Raw genomic sequence first — 15948 nt, 5'->3', positions numbered from 1 at the left:
CGGACTCAACCTTAAGCAGCACGGTGTACGTTGGGGTATCAAATATTCAGTGTTTACTGTACAGTCGGCACAGGGCAACTGGAACATGACCTGACCCGTCAGGAAACCAAAGAGAGAGAAACAAAGAAGGGTCCCCCCCCCTTATGTCAGAGGTAGGTCCTCTCCTAACTTATACAGTACAGAATTCAGACACAGGATTGCGATGACAGACGATGCGTCGGATCGGGTCACGGGCGGCTGCGCCCGACGGCCAGACACGTGTGCCTCGCAACCGTTTCCAGAAACTGCTGAAGAGTGATGATGAAAACGTTTTTAACCCCCTATATGGACAAGATAATAAATGGTGATTGAAATGTCACTTAAAAGCGCCCGTGCGGATACGATGGAGGAGATAAAAGATGCGGAATGGCGTGCACTTCTTGACGCGGGATAACTGCTGATGCTGCAGTTCGTAAAGAGAAGCCTTTGCGTCTGAGATTCGCTTCCCATCAAAAAATCCGACCTGGCGACTCGATTGGGGTGTAATCGTTGGGGATTAGCTCTTAAAGCCATTTATTTCCACTCAATTTATTTGTTGACATTAGTCACTTTAATCATATATCGCACCCCGAAACAAACCCTGCAGCATGTTGCGTCACAATTCCGACACAAGCGTTGGATTAATAAGCACTAATAAATGGCACATGGTAGCTATGGAAACTAATGACTAACTCCATTGGGCAAACTGATGGATTTCTTCAATCTTGACACCTCCGGCTAATCTGTTTTTATTGGTTTGGATTTGAAAGCCTCCGCTGTCTTCACTCTGCCACAGTCAACAAGGGCACAGCAAAGCGGGCCGCAATATATATTTGCTACCCGGGGATGTTTGATCTTGAAGAATATAAAAGCAATTTGGAGTGCCTGCCTGGATGGAAGCGCCCTCAAGTTCATTAGCATCATGCAGCAGCACATTTCTGGGGGGGGTGAGCGCTATCTCGCTCATGCAGCCAGGGCAACAGCAGCTGTCTTGACAGCAACACTCAATTAAAGCTGGAGCCCCCCCCCAAAAAAAAAAATTATATATATAGAGACCCCCCCCCTCCCCCCAATTGTATATATATGGTTGAGTCCCATGTAGTAATGTCTAATCCGGGGAATAATCCACAAGTGATAAATGAGCGAGCCACGGCGGCTTGCCAAGACACTTACCGGTGTTCAGCGAGCCGGTGATAAGTCTGAAAAGGTACTGGGCGAACTTGAAAACCTGACGCTTGCACCTTTTCCTGCAGCTCATCTTGGCCACCGCCGCCGAGAGTCGTTTCTCCTTCAAACAAGGTCCCGTTTGCTGATCCGGCTGCGTCGGCGGCGCACGTTTGGCGGCGCGGCGCTCATTGGTGAGCGGCTCCAGCGTAAAGGCTCAATCCGTCTCTACGACAGACTTTCCAGAGAGAGGGAAGAAAAAGTCCTCCCCCGGACAGAAGTGCACGCTGCCGCACTGGATCTAGTCGTGGAGCGCGCCTCTCACTCCACTCGGCACCATCTGTGGATGTTTTACCATCGCTGACGGTTGCTATGGAGGCGGGGCCTGATTGGCCCGCCAAGGAGGAGGAGGAGAGATGGAAGGCGTAGGGAGAGCGCGTTATAGATGCTACCCGTCAAAGTGAGTGCTGGGAAGTACTTAAGTCGATTTTTGGGGTTCGTGTCATTTTTCGACGACTCGCTCCGTTTGACAACTTCTCGTTTTTTCCACAAGTATCTGTACTTGTATTGAAGTACTTTGACGCATCTGGTCAAAGTGGACTGAGCATGGCATTTTCTGTTTAGTTCCTCGACAACATTGCACATGCATCAGTGAGAAAGAGCCCCCCACATGTCTCTTGACAAGGGAGACAGGTGACTTCGGGTTAGAAAGCAGGTAGGTGAATCATTGACAGGCTCCACCCACCCATCTGGGTGCGCTTCATTTAGTTTCAACGTGCACGGCTCACATCGCCTCGTATCACACAAAGTAGCGCCTCAGCTTCAGCCATTTGAAACAATTAGCCAAGTCCTCCCCCGTATATTTCTGACAACTCTTCACAAATTCAATTTTTTTCTCCCCCTGTGGCTATTAAAGAAAAAAAAATAAAAATTCACCTTCTGATGGTTTTCTCTTCGGTGACAAAGTGTTGTCTATTTTGGAAATTAGGACGATGATTGCCGACAAGAAAATACGTTGAAGGAGACAAGCTGTGTATGTTTGGGACAAGCAAAGTTCAGCCTAGTCTGTGAGCGGAAAAGGGTCGTGTAAGATGAGTTTGACTTTTATTCTACTCTTTTGAGATCACACTTTGTGGCATATTGAAGTTTTTGACAATTAATATTCATAGCGGGGCTCCTCCCAATTGTAATGATCGTTAATCACGTATCAAGCATCCCCGAGACAAATCTGCTGCGCCGCCGGCTCGTTTTCAGATCGTCTGACGCGGCATGTTATTAGCGATAGCATCGGCCGCTAATAGATTGAAGGTGGGCGTTTTTGATATGCGCAGATTACACAGTTAACTAAACACGTCTTCAGTTTAGCACGCTGACGGCGCCAATAAAGACGTGTTCGAGTCATACTTTTAAAGTGGGAGCTAATTGTTTATTAACTCATAATGAAAATTGTCTCCGAGTGTCACATATTTTTCGGTTTGGGTGGCGAGTCCTTGCTTCCTCCTCTGTTGATTTTTACTCACCTGGGATTCAACTTTCATACCGTTTTATCTCGAAAAGCAACATCTAAGGCGACATTTGGATGTCAGTGTGACGTATGGAGCAATTCACCACATTCCACGTCCTTACAGAGTCAGGGGAAAGATGTGTTTACTCAAAGTGATAGGAAAACTTGAGGAAAGTGTGTGTGTGTGTGTGTGTGTGTGCGTGCGTTGGTGGGGTTCAATCCAAACACAAGTTAAAGTACGCAACAAAGACAAAACATAGTGCTACTGTACTTCCGAAGCCCATCGACAATCGTCTCTCACCCTCGAAGGGCGGAACACAAGAACCGACTAAAGCCAATTGCAGTGTGTGTGGATTGGGAACGAGTTCATCTGAAATGTATCAATGAATTTAGAGATTTTTTTTTTTTTGCAGATTGTCTGCTAGGCCCGGACGTTGTATCGGTCTGTCGTGGTGAAGAAGGAGCTGAGCCAAAGGACGAAGCTCTCAATTTACCGGTCGATCTATGTCCCAACCCTCACCTATGGTCACGAGCTATGGGTGTGTGACCGAAAGAACGAGATCCCGGATACAAGCGGCCGAAATGAGTTTTCTCCGCAGGGTGTCCGGGCTCTCCCTTAGAGATAAGGTGAGAAGCTCGGTCATCCGGGAGGGGCTCCGAGTCGAGCCGCTTCTCCTCCACATCGAGAGGAGCCAGATGAGGTGGCTTGGGCATCTGATTCGGATGCCTCCCGAACGCCTCCCTGGTGAGGTGTTCCGGGCATGTGCCAACGGGAGGAGACCCCGAGGAAGACCCAGGACACACTGGAGAGACTATGTCACCCAGCTGGCCTGGGAACGCCTCGGGATCCCCCGGGGAGAGCTGGAAAAAGTAGCTAGGGAGAGGGAAGTCTGGGCTTCCCTGCTAAAGCTGTTGCCCCCGCGACCCGGCCCCGGATAAGCGGTAGAAGATGGATGGATGGATGTCTGCTAGGCTCTTGAGGCAGACCTTTGGCGCAATACGCCATTAAAATGAAGCGTGGGGCCTTAATTGAGCTGATTCAAGGTGGTGCTCATATCAGGCATTTCGCAGGACTCGGGCTGAAGTCTCCGAGTGTCAATCAAGCACTGATTAAAAAGCCGTGAAGCATGCTGCAAATATTAGCACTTTCATTGCGTGGACGCTGACTGGTTGTGCGCTCACTAAAAATCAACAAGCAGGACATTCTGCCGAGGTACTAAAAAGCAGAATTATGATTTTTGATCAAGTTTTCTTGGCATCCAAAGCGAGGAAGAATCCCACTTCAGATAGCACGGTTAGGTCTGGGCTTTGGGCCCGGGGATGGGGGAAATAAAAAGAGAGTGCGCCAAATGAAGCAAAATGGCATCAAGCGATCTTCCTTCCGAGCCGCAAGAGCCGGTTGATGATGCCTTCCTCCCTTGCTGACGAATGCAAACTCAGCACACTGGGGGGTGGTCTTTTCTCAGCCACCAGAGAGCGATTAGTACATTTACATAGATTGACCATGTCCTGGGGAAAAAGTATGACAGGAGATAATTGGACAAGAGTGAACCCACGTTTATCGGATCCGTTGCCGAGGGACCCGTATCGATGATACCACAGAATTCCTACTTGCCACAAAGTACACATCAGCATTGTCGCGACTTGGCTCCTGCGCAAAAGTGATAAAGGCCAATTCAGTGCTTTTCGTGAAGATGGCGAAGGGGTGGCTGCGCCGATACGGGGCGCCACCGCATATAAGAGCCTGAAGCTCGATAGCCGACGAGAGTAATGAATTGCTGAGGACACCGAGCGCTACGGATGTTAACGCATACGCTCCCTGGAGGCTCGGCTGAAAAGCATATGAGACGGCTCCTCGCATGAATATCTATTGTTCTCCAACGTATGCGCCAACCTGCCCGTGCACCCCGCTTTTCTTGACGTATGCCGGATGGTAATAAGCAGAGAGACACTTTGGAAAAGGTCACGCCTAAATAGGTGCGTCATGCTTATCTTTACAAATTTGCTGATGTTGAAAAGTGAATGAAAATGTAAAAGCACACGCGCCGACTCATGCGAATTGTCTTGAGTAGGGAAGCCGTGAACACGATCCTGCCAACGCTCACTTTGAGCATGAGCCGGCCTGGAAAGTGTCAGCGCCGCCATATTTACTTAAAGCGGGGGCCAGGCGTCTCTTTAAACGCAATGGCACACCGAATTCTCGCATATGCTGAATCGCTGTCGCCCACATCAGGGTGGGGGTGCGGCGCGCGGGTGTTTCACAGAATGTCAAGTTAAACGAAGTTAAGTGAGACTCACCAGGAGTTTCTGTTTTTCATTATCAATAACCTTGGTTATCTGAACTTTTGACAGCTTGGACTATTGATACATGAATTACCGTATTTTCCGCACTATAAGGCGCTTCAGAGTATAAGGCGCACCTTCAATGAAGGGCCTATTTTAAAACAGTTTTCATATATAGGGCGCAGCGCATTTTAAGGCGCATAGAATAGAAGCCGCAATCGTGGCTCTGTTTGCGTTATGCAGCCACAAGATGGAGCTACGCTAAAAGGGATACAATAGAGCTTAATTTATGTAGATATTTCACAATCGCTGCAGCTGTAACAAAGCGATTTACAGAACATTTAAAATACTACGTCCAAGAAATCAGAATATTGATCCATATATAAGGCGCACCCGATTATAAGGCGCACTTTCAGCTTTTGAGAAAATTGAATGCTTTGAGGTGCGCGCCTTATAGTGGGGAAAATACAGTACATAGATAATGTAGCTTGGATGGACTTTTTGATTTGTGTGTCTGAATCAAGACAAACTTTGCTAAAAAATAAAAGACTGTTGAATTGTTCCATGTTCACACAAAAAATGTTTTTTGTTCCCTAACTGCAGGGGTGTTAAATTCATTTTTTGTCGTGGGCCACTTCGGAGTTACGGTTTCCTTCGGAGGGCCAGTGGAAAATCTCATTGTTATTTATTTCCCATGACAATTTGACATTTCGATACAGATTTCAGCAAGAATCATGATAGTTAACACACATGATTTACTCCCGCGGGCTACATAAAATGACGTGGGGGGCTGGATCTGGCCCTCGGGCCTCGACTTTGACACATGTGCCTTACTGGACGAATTTTATCGTGCTGTAAACCGTTATAACCGTGTGGCCCTGGGGAGGTTTCATAACTACGATTTGCCCCTGAAAAAAAGTTGGACCGCCTTTCTGGGAGGAATATCTTTTATTTAAACTGTGTTTTCACCTGCCGGGAATTGATGAAAAAAAGATTTTCTAGGACACTGATCCTGACGTGTCGGCCATGCGCTCACACTTGCATACTGATGAAGCACTTCCCGAAGCTCTTTCACTCCTAGATTCTTTTGCATTAATTTGAGATGTTTATCTGGGTTAGATTTTTATTTATTTTTTTTCCCCAATACAGTGACCATCCTAAAACTTTACTTACTCCAGCACCGAAAAAAAAAAGAAAAAAAAAGCTTCTGACTGACATCAGATTTTTGGCCTGTTTTAAAGCCAAGCGTACCCCCCACAATGATGACACACCGTACTGAATTGTACTTGCTCAGGATGAAGGTGATAATTTCATCATCCAAAGGCCTGCAAGCCATTCAACAGAGTGACCCCCCCCCCCACAAACTCTGAATCAGATTCACGTTGGCAATGGCGTCAGACAAAAGCACAAACGATATCAAAAGGTCGTTCACCACAAGTGAACTGCCAGGAAACACTCCGCCAAAGATGAGGAAGTTGCATCACTTGGGTGCCATTTCCCGCAAACCTCCAGATCCAAACGAGTTGTCTCTTTGAAAGTGCGAGCAGCCTTTGTTTACAATCGTCACTTCGGGACCAGACATGCTGCCTCTGTTAAGACAACGGTCATAACAGCGCGTATACACGGCGCCCTTGCCAAGCCGAGACGCTCCTCACTGTGACCTCATTTCCTTGCTCCCGACGTGCCTTGTTGACCCAATTCCGGCAACAGACACAAAGTCAACTCAAAGATGCCACCCTGAGGGAGACGATTGGGACGGGCGTCATTAGCAAAGCAGAGCATGAACGACTATTCGGGTGCAAATATGACCTCACTGTCTGAGACGTGTCAAGGACCTTGCAGTTTGTGGATGCCGCTCTGGGACCAGCAGTGCGGCAGCAAGAACACCTTCACAATGAGAGAGGGAGTTTTATTTTACCGGACCACTGCTGAACAGAGGAGAAATTCACTTGCATTTACAATCAGCTCTCAATTCAGAGTGGACGCAGAGGTCGCTCGATAAGTCATGTGTTTCATGGAGCTATAGGCCAGTTTATCGTGATTTGAAAAAGTCAAGCGTTCAATAACCACCAAGACTATCTGTTAGGCTGCAGGTATTTCAGCAGGGCACAATGTTATTGGTTGGCAGCTTGCAGAGTTGAGCAAAGAGACAGTCGCAAGCAGAGAGCGGAGGGGTGAACAGCGATATATCGAAGAGGAGGGAGAAAGCAAGAGGAAAGAGGCATGGCAAACAGGGATGCATTTTTCCCCTGTTGATGAATATGCTTTTTTTTTTTTTTTTTTTAATGGTGCCAGCATGTACTAGTTAGCCCCAAGGTCAACATAAATAGGCAACAGGTCTGTGCTAAAACTAGCTCACCACTGTGAACTATTAAGAAATTTTTAAACTAAAGAATAATGTTTTGATGCATCTAAACTTACCATGGAACATTTCCTACTATCCCCAATATTCTCTATTTTGGCAAAAATGAAACAGACCGTGTTCAACGGATTAAAAAAAAAATTAATTCCACAAATTTTCCTTGGAGCTTAATACCATTTTAGTGCAATGTTTTTGATCATGGTTATCATACCGTTCAAGTCTTCTATCGGCCCATGCCTCAGAATCTGCAGGTATCGTGGCTCAAAGCATTTTTTTTTCTGTTGCACATCCAGCTGACTAACGCTTGATCATAAGTGATGAAGCACACCCCAGTCCGAGCTTCAGACATCTGTTGTTTCATTACCCGAATATGCTTCTGACGCCGCTCACCACTGCAAACATCTGTCTCCATCCCAACCAATAAATCAGTGATAACCGCAATTCCAAAGCACAGACTGCCGCATTTCTGCTGTGATGCTTTTACTTCTTTCGGAAACAGATTTTCTGTATTGCTTTGCATTTGTACAGAAATGGCTGGACTTGCATGTTGTGTCCAGGCAAATAGTTGATGGGAGAGTCAAATGTGTTGAACTGACGTCTCCATCAAGGAATGCATATGTTGAGAAATGCATCTTTAATCATGTAGGGAGGGTGCTCCCGTGGGTAGAAACGACGCCGGCTCGGTTACGGGGCAAAGGCTCGACTAACCGACGGGCAAGAGAGCGCCATTGTCTTTCAACCAGCTACTTTGCAAACGGCGGCGCAGGACTAATCCCCTGCTGTTCGAGGCTAATTCCTTGTTTAGCCGCAACAAAGAAAGGCCTTGATAGAAGTAGAGAAAGTGCTCCTCTTGAATTTCATTACTGGGAGGGGAAAGGGAAGGAAAAAAATGCAATTTTACAACAGGTTTTAAGACCAAATGAAAAGAACAAATCTATTAAGCTAAACGCACACACGTTATTTGATTGCTTACCTAAAAGGATGTGGTGGGCTACTGTAAACACCATGTACAGTTTGGATATGAACACTGTGCTGAAATACTGAAAGCTAAACAACTGTGCATCATTATTCAGTTACATGATGTTAAGCAAAAACAAATGCATCCATATAAATGGGAATGAGCTAAATAAACAAATAAAATGTAATCCTCAAGATTACATGAAAATGTTTCAAATTTAAAAGCGAAATACAGCTGTAGTGACTATCATGTACCACTAGAGGGAGCTTGCGTTCCATTAGTGCAGAGGGTTGGCAACTCGAGGGCCGCTATCCTGCATGTTTTAAATGTTTCCCTCCTCCAACACAACTGATGAAAAAGATCAACTCGTCACCAAGCTTTACAAGAACCTGATAATAATCCTGGAGTGGGGTGGGTTTTCTCCGGGTACTCCGGTTTCCTCCCACATTCCAAAAAGATGCGTGGCAGGTTAATGGAACACTCTGAACTGTCCCAAGGGTGTGAGTATGAGAGCGGATGGTTGTTGGTCGCCGTGAACACTGCGATTGGCTAGCAACCAGTTGAGGGTGTCCCCCGCCTACTGCCCGAAGACAGCTGGGATCAGCTCCAGAACGCCCGCAACCCCTGTGACGATAAACGGATTATAAAATGGATGGATGTGCATGCCTGCACCCAATTTCTATATCATTTTCATGAGGGTTGCAGGTGGACTGCTAAACGTGAAAAATAATCACAATAAAATGCCAAAGAAACTGCAATCCCAGACAACATGCAAAGTGTAGTGATCATCATCATCATCACCGTGATTTTAGTCTCCTCGACAAGATTAATGCACGAGGAGCGGGATCATCATTTTCCCATCATTCCTCACCGACTGTTTCCACAACACATGAATCACATAAATGACAAAAGCTCAACACCCCCAACCTATCTCGCGCCTTCCTTCACACCGCTTTCTTCTCTGAGGAAGCCACTCATCAATTATTGCCTCATTTCTAGCTCACTTCTGCACAGAGCTGCACTCTTGACCACTTCTCAAAAGGTCGGGGCCACAAAATGCATTTCCCACTGAGGAAATGCAACCTTCTAACTCTCACCAAGAACAAACATGGCAGGACCTGTGCCTCTGTGTCAATTTGTATGTAAGAAACAAGAAAATAAATATTAATAGCCAACATTTGAATCACTGTTTAGGGCTATTGTGTCCATTACAGATGTGAAAAGGAGGAAAATTCACTTTCCCCCCTCTACTTTGCTGCCATCTGCTGGCTGAAATTAAGAAGTGCAGCCAGAATCTTCACGTTCAATAAAAAATGTTTTTTTTTTTCACTTAACATAACTCGCACTATGCTGAATATTTTGTGTTGCACAATGTTGCAAAAAGAATGAAAATATATCACAGGTCAACAATTCTGATGTGGAGCAACACACGCACGCATGCAGCAAGAAAGAAACTCAACCGATGTCATCAAGTGATTGGGGAGTCTGGAATTATGTTGTAATCATTCACTCCTTCCGTACTTCCTAATCACTACAAAGCGATTTTTAGTTGACATTTTCAGAATTGTATAGCTCCAAAGGTTGAAGTGTCCAATCCAATCTCACTCAGCACTTTCACAGAGTGGCAAATGTCAAATTGCTACATCTCAAAACGTTGCCCCCATGGGCGCTTGAAAAATCACTACAACATGAATTCTATTTTTAACTTGCAGACAAGAACACCTTTGCATATTGCCTCCTTTTTAATGCGTGACAAGAACAGCTGTTGTTGTTGTCGTTGTTAGCCTGCAGGTATTCACAGCATCTCAGAAAGCACAACCTAAGCGCGATAGAGCCAAAACCATGAAAAGACAAAGCTGGTACGCTATTAAGCTCTAAAGGAGAGGCCAATCGGTCATATGATGGTAAATAATCGAGAATGCACTCTCAATTCATAAATTTAAAAAAATGTATAGCATGAAAGCACTAATATCATATACTGTGTGTGTATATATATATACACACACACACACACACACACATATACACACACAACATCCATACACTTGATTTTTCATGTGGACGAGGCCCACTGAGCGAGAGGTGTGATCGATACAGTAGCAATGGAACCTGACATTCTCCATCACCACTGAATCACCTTCCCCGCGCCGCCTCCTCCCTGCTCACCCCCACTCGCGGCATGCTACAAAAGTGAAAGGTTTGATTGATAGACACTCAGGTGCTTAAAACGTGTGGCTTTTGTTATCCATCCATCCATCCATTTTCTGAACCGCTTAATCCTCACTAGGGTCGCGGGGGTGCTGGAGCCTATCCCAGCCGTCTTCGGGCAGTAGGCGGGGGACACCCTGGATCAGTTGCCAGCCAATCGCAGGGCACAGAGAGACGAACAACCATCCACGCTCACATTCACACCTAGGGACAATTTAGAGCGTCCAATCAGCCTACCATGCATGTTTTTGGAACGTGGGAGGAAACCGGAGCACCCGGAGAAAACCCACGCAGGCCCGGGGAGAACATGCAAACTCCACACAGGGAGGCCGCAGCTGGAATCGAACCCGGTACCTCTGCACTGTGAAGCCGACGTGCTAACCACTGGACTACCGGGCCGCCGCTTTTGTTATCTGAAAAGAATAAAAAAAACACGCCGCCCCCTAAAAAAAAGACACACTCTTCCATTGCAATATCGCCATTCACTTTTTGCAGGTTGAGTGAATTATTTTATATCAAATTTAGGGTATATGTCACCAAACAATTGGCCATATATCAGGATTCTACGGTGATTATTTTCCCACTGAACACATTTCTACGCAAGCCAGCACGAAAGAGTGCCGTTAAAGAAAGGTCGATCAAGTGCAACGTGCCGACTGCAAAGTACAACTGGCTCAAGTTACATCACTGCACAACCACCGTGAAATAAACAAATAATCAGTAAGGAATCGAATGCAACCTTCCACTGCTATTTCAAATGAATTGTAGCCGAGGTTACAACAGAGGATTTATGTTGTGTTATTTTTGTTATTTTGACTTCAAAATGGCGCTGCGAGAGTGGCTGCCTTTCCAGCAGCTCCTATATTTTGTTGTTCTACTTCTTCCTTTCATAACTTTGCAGCTGTGAATTGGGAATTTCTCCATTGCGAGACTAATACAGTGCACTCCGCTTAATAGAACACCATTGGGCCGAAGCGCTTCTGTTCTACTAAGCGGAGTTTCTATTAACCGGAGACACTTTATTAAGTACACCTTCAGACACATCGACAACCAAGTTATGCACGCAGAAAACCCCCCGCTGACGAGTTAGAAGAGATATTTCGACTGTGGACGTCCATATCTTTAATCAAACAACAAAACAACAACTTTAATCAACTTCAGTCAAACATCTCAAATCACGAGAAAAATTTTGTTACTTTTGTCTGGAAACAGGAGTCCGTAATTTTGCGGTTGACTTCCCTCTCAATGCGCTGGATAAGAGGGAAGTCCTGGAAAGCGCGGGCGTACCTTCTGAGAATCCGGCAATGCATCGTATCGTCTGAGTATGTCCTTCTTATCCGCAGGTGATAGCCCTCGTCTCTTGAATGAAGTTGAAGCCATTGTGACGTGCGTGTGTCTATGTGTGGAGTGACGCGTGCTACCTGTTACTGTATACGGCTACAACTACCGCGTTTTCTCGCGATAGTGGTACAGTATCGCGATAGCTACACTTCGAAAACCACTAGTTTACAATGTTCATTGCTTACGGCCTGTTCTATTAAGCGGAGATCTGTTCTACTAAGCGGAGTATCTTTATAGGAAATTGCATTAGGCAAATCCATTCCAGAGCCTTTTGCTCTATTAAGCGGATTACTCTATTAACCGGTGTTCTATTAAGCGGAGTGCACTGTAAAGGTTTTCGAGGATGGAAACGGTCTTTGGTACTCCTTTTAACACTTTATAGATCAAACAGGACCAAAATACACAAGCCACTTCCTGTCCAACCTGCCGACAACCTCAACTGACGCCGTCACAGTACACAGAGGCTGAAGCTAAAGCCATTTAACCTTACTGTACGTGTTCATTTGTTCACTCCCATGTCACTCAACAGGCCAAAGCCACACACACACATTCAACATCACAGACGCTACAGTGCCAAACGTAAGGATGCCAAGAGGGTCAAAATAATACCGCGACCTCATATTCCACATTAGGTCACCCCATTTCCACATGTGTGAGCTACCTTGTGGTTTCGGGGAGGCCCAGGTGAGGATCCGGCGTACCAGGCAGCAGTTGAGCACAACTTTCTTGGAGAAGCCTTTGCGGAAGGCCGGCGCGGCCTGGTGGCGTTCTGCGGACGGCGTGCGCATGGCGCAGAGCTCAACAGTGTGAGAAGTAATAGCCGACGTACAGTCCCATTCAAGCAACCCTGCCGAGCCGTCAGGAAAACAAAAACATAAGCATACCGCCGCCGTTCACGTGGCAAACCGATGAATCACGCAGCGTACCTGGCAGGCGCGACAACTTTCCCTTTTCTGAGCCAAGAAGCAGAGTATAGAAGGGGATGTTGGGGGAGGATGAGCAAGGTGGGAGCGAGGGCTGAGAGCAAGAGAGTGAGCGAGCGAGCGAGAGAGAGAGAGAGAGAGACTGCTCAAAACGAAAGCAGCGTTGAGTAAAACACCACGGGGGCGCTATTAACACCCCCATACATATTACCGTACAAAGAAGAAGCACTTGCTTTTAGCGTAATGAGGACCACGCACACACCGGCAGTTGTTGGCCATGAACGCATCATCACCTTCTTATTTAATTAGAGTGCAGTGAGAGATGGCAAGCTGATAGAAAGACGGCATAATTGCTCCCGGCGAGATGAACAGGAGATTTGGGAGAATTTGGGATGAAAAAGAAATGGGCGCTCCTCTGCAAGTGAGGGTTTTTTTGCTTCTCACAAATCAGTGTTGGCAGGTCACTTGTAAAGATGCTACGAGGGCAGAGGAGCTCATGTACACGCACACGCACAGTGACCTTGTCCTCCAACTCACTGGCCAAAATTAGCCAAGGCACCAGGGAAGTGGCCCTGTGGAGTAAAGCCGCCGCAATGCAGCAGCGAAGAACAACAAGCCGGATGCTGCGAGTGCACGGTATCGTCATTGATTCAAAAATAATAACAATGTATGTAATAAACGCGTTAATTTCGGACATTTCAAGTTATTTGTGGACACTGTAAGTATATATTACAACCGTGGTTCTCAAACCTATTGACACCAAGTACCCCCGAAAAAAAAACATACCGGTACAACTGAACTGGACTATTGCATGCCACTAGAGCGGGGGACAGCAACACGCGGTTCCAGAGCCGCATGCGGCTCTTTAGCGACATCTCGTGGCTCCCTGGAGCTTTATAAAAAAATGTTTGAAAATGTAGAAAGATTTTGATAGTAGGCTAATATAGCTCAAATAGATATAGATACACGTTGCAGCTCCGAAAAAGGAGAGCTGTGGTGTTGGTTTTTTAAAAACGTACACTTTATTTATGCTTCTAACAGTCTCGACAAACACAGACACGTCTCTGTCCGACCACTCGAGAGGCGTTCAAAGACAGCCTCAGAAAAACGGAAATGAATGATCACTTCACTGACACTAAGAAAAGCGTATATATAATATAATGCACCAAAACAAAAACAAAAAAATCAGGCGAGGAAATTACAAAATACATTCTATGGGGGCGTTTGTGAACACACAACAAAGAATGAATAACAAACAATTCTGAGTCAGTCCAGTCTCCTACATTCATACAGCATGCGTTTCCTTCATTGTAAGTTTTATAGAAGGCTTTTATTTGTTTGCGGCTCCAGACATATTTGTTTGTTTTTTTTTGGGGGGGGGGGGGCTGTCCTTTATGGCTCTTTCAACATTTTGTGTTCCCGACCCCTGCACTAGAGGGAGCCTGCGTACCACACTTTGAGAATCACTGATCTATACGCCATTTTATTTGCCGTTCCCAGACTAAAAGTAACATGTATGACAGTTGGGCATTCTGTACCGGTTAATTTGTGTGTACTTAGGAGGCCAAGATATTTGCTTTCTAAACTGAGGCTTCCACGATCTTATGGCATCTTTCCCTTCATTGTGTGCAGAAACAACTTTCCTCCCCGACCGACCGACCAACTAGCTTCTCCTGGCCCAAGTCCCAAGGCAGATGGTCTAAGCAGGTCCCCCGCCATGCCACACCCACCCACCGAAGGGAACAAACAAACAAAAAGCTGCCCAAAAGACAAAAAAAGCTCACACATCCGTCAAGTCAGCTTGGTCCTGCCTGAGTCCAACACAATAAGAAAGAAAATTCCATCAGTTCACTTGATGGGGGAAAAAAAAGAAGACAACAAATTCTCAAAGGCAAACATTTCAATATTAAATATTGAAGTCCAATTCGCCGACAAAAAATGCCAAACAGCAAAAATCATATAGCATGAAAGTTGTTCTTTAGCTCAAATTTGTTCAGAGAGAAAGAGGGGAAACGTCAAAGGGAAGTTTGGCTGTGACTTAAAAAAAATCACTGAATTTAATTCTGCAATGCATTATTTTTTTTACATCATTTCGTATTTGTCTGGCTATCTTTGGTTGTTATCATTACAGTATAATCGTGGAAGGAGAATACAAATAGAAATGAGCAGAACATGGAGAGGGGCTTGAAGTCAGGACTTCTGGCTTCTGTAATTCACTAACTACTATGTTTTGGTTTCCATGTTCAAAATAAACGTTTCTTTGAAATATTATTTATTAATGTTTAACAAAATCTTGTGACTAGCCCCCAGAACGGAATCGCTTATTTGTACTCAATTGATGAGAGGGGCCCAATAAAAAAATAAAATGAAAAATAAAAGACACGAGCTTTTCAACATCATAATACGACAGCTTCTCTGTCAAGAGTCAAAAAAGAAGGCAAAAGTTGCAGCAGCTGACAGACATCCAAACACAGCAATAAAAAAGGGCGATTCAAAGCAATTTCTCTTGTCAATGTAATACGGATTTACTGCTTTTTTTTAGAGGGCGAGCGTAAAACACGTCACATAGCAAGTATTTTTTTACACGCCGAATTATTTGGCGGTCGAGAGGAAACGTGAATTCAAGTGGAAATTTGCTACTCGCCATTGGCAACACCGATAAACTCGATGGCAAGTTAAAGCTGCTCTTTTTCAAGAAAACCATGAGATCATGCAAGTACCGCGCACGCGCACGCAGAATTGGACAAGTCAGGGTAGTCCTACCAACGGACGAGAGGGCAGCATCCACGCGGGCGGAAATGGTCAACACTCTTCGTCTTGTGTCCATGTCGTGGAGAGCTAAACAAACACTCCACAGTTCACAGAGAGTTACACGAAGACCCAGGAGGCAGTAACCAGTCGCTTCTGGTCGAGTCGTTGGACGGCTTTGCGCGCGTGCACGTTGGCGGGCGCGAGCTTCACGAGAGCGAGCCCGTTGAGTCCGCTCAAGACGTCAATCACGACCAGGTGTGTAGTGGGCGTGGTACGCGGGGGTCAGTCACGCTGTCTACGGGTTATTGAAATATTTGTTGATCATTCTTCTAATGCGAGTTATGCTTAATAACGTTGGCCTGTGATTATTTTGGAGTCGTAAAACGTTAAATTTAACGTTACTTCAACTGGTGTTGTAACTTAAAAAATCCCCACT

General features: G+C 45.6%; 1 protein-coding gene across 2 annotated transcripts in view; it reads right to left on the bottom strand.

The window, feature by feature from the left end:
- The window catches only part of kcnip4a (potassium voltage-gated channel interacting protein 4a), a 56752-nt gene extending 41118 nt beyond the window's left edge, over positions 1-15634 (bottom strand). Inside the window, exon 1 of one of the 2 annotated variants that reach the window (XM_052078827.1) lies at positions 15525-15634. In XM_052078827.1, the coding sequence (XP_051934787.1) occupies positions 15525-15588 (64 nt within the window). In that variant the 5' untranslated portion in view covers positions 15589-15634. Of the gene's footprint in view, positions 1-1191; positions 1538-15524 lie in introns of those variants that run through there. The other variant, XM_052078837.1, reaches the window with a different exon arrangement.
- Positions 15635-15948: the final 314 nt, after the last annotated feature.

Source organism: Hippocampus zosterae, chromosome 1 (assembly GCF_025434085.1).
Source record: "Hippocampus zosterae strain Florida chromosome 1, ASM2543408v3, whole genome shotgun sequence".
Classification (NCBI taxonomy): Eukaryota; Metazoa; Chordata; class Actinopteri; order Syngnathiformes; family Syngnathidae; genus Hippocampus; species Hippocampus zosterae.
This window is presented reverse-complemented; position numbering and strand designations above follow the sequence as displayed.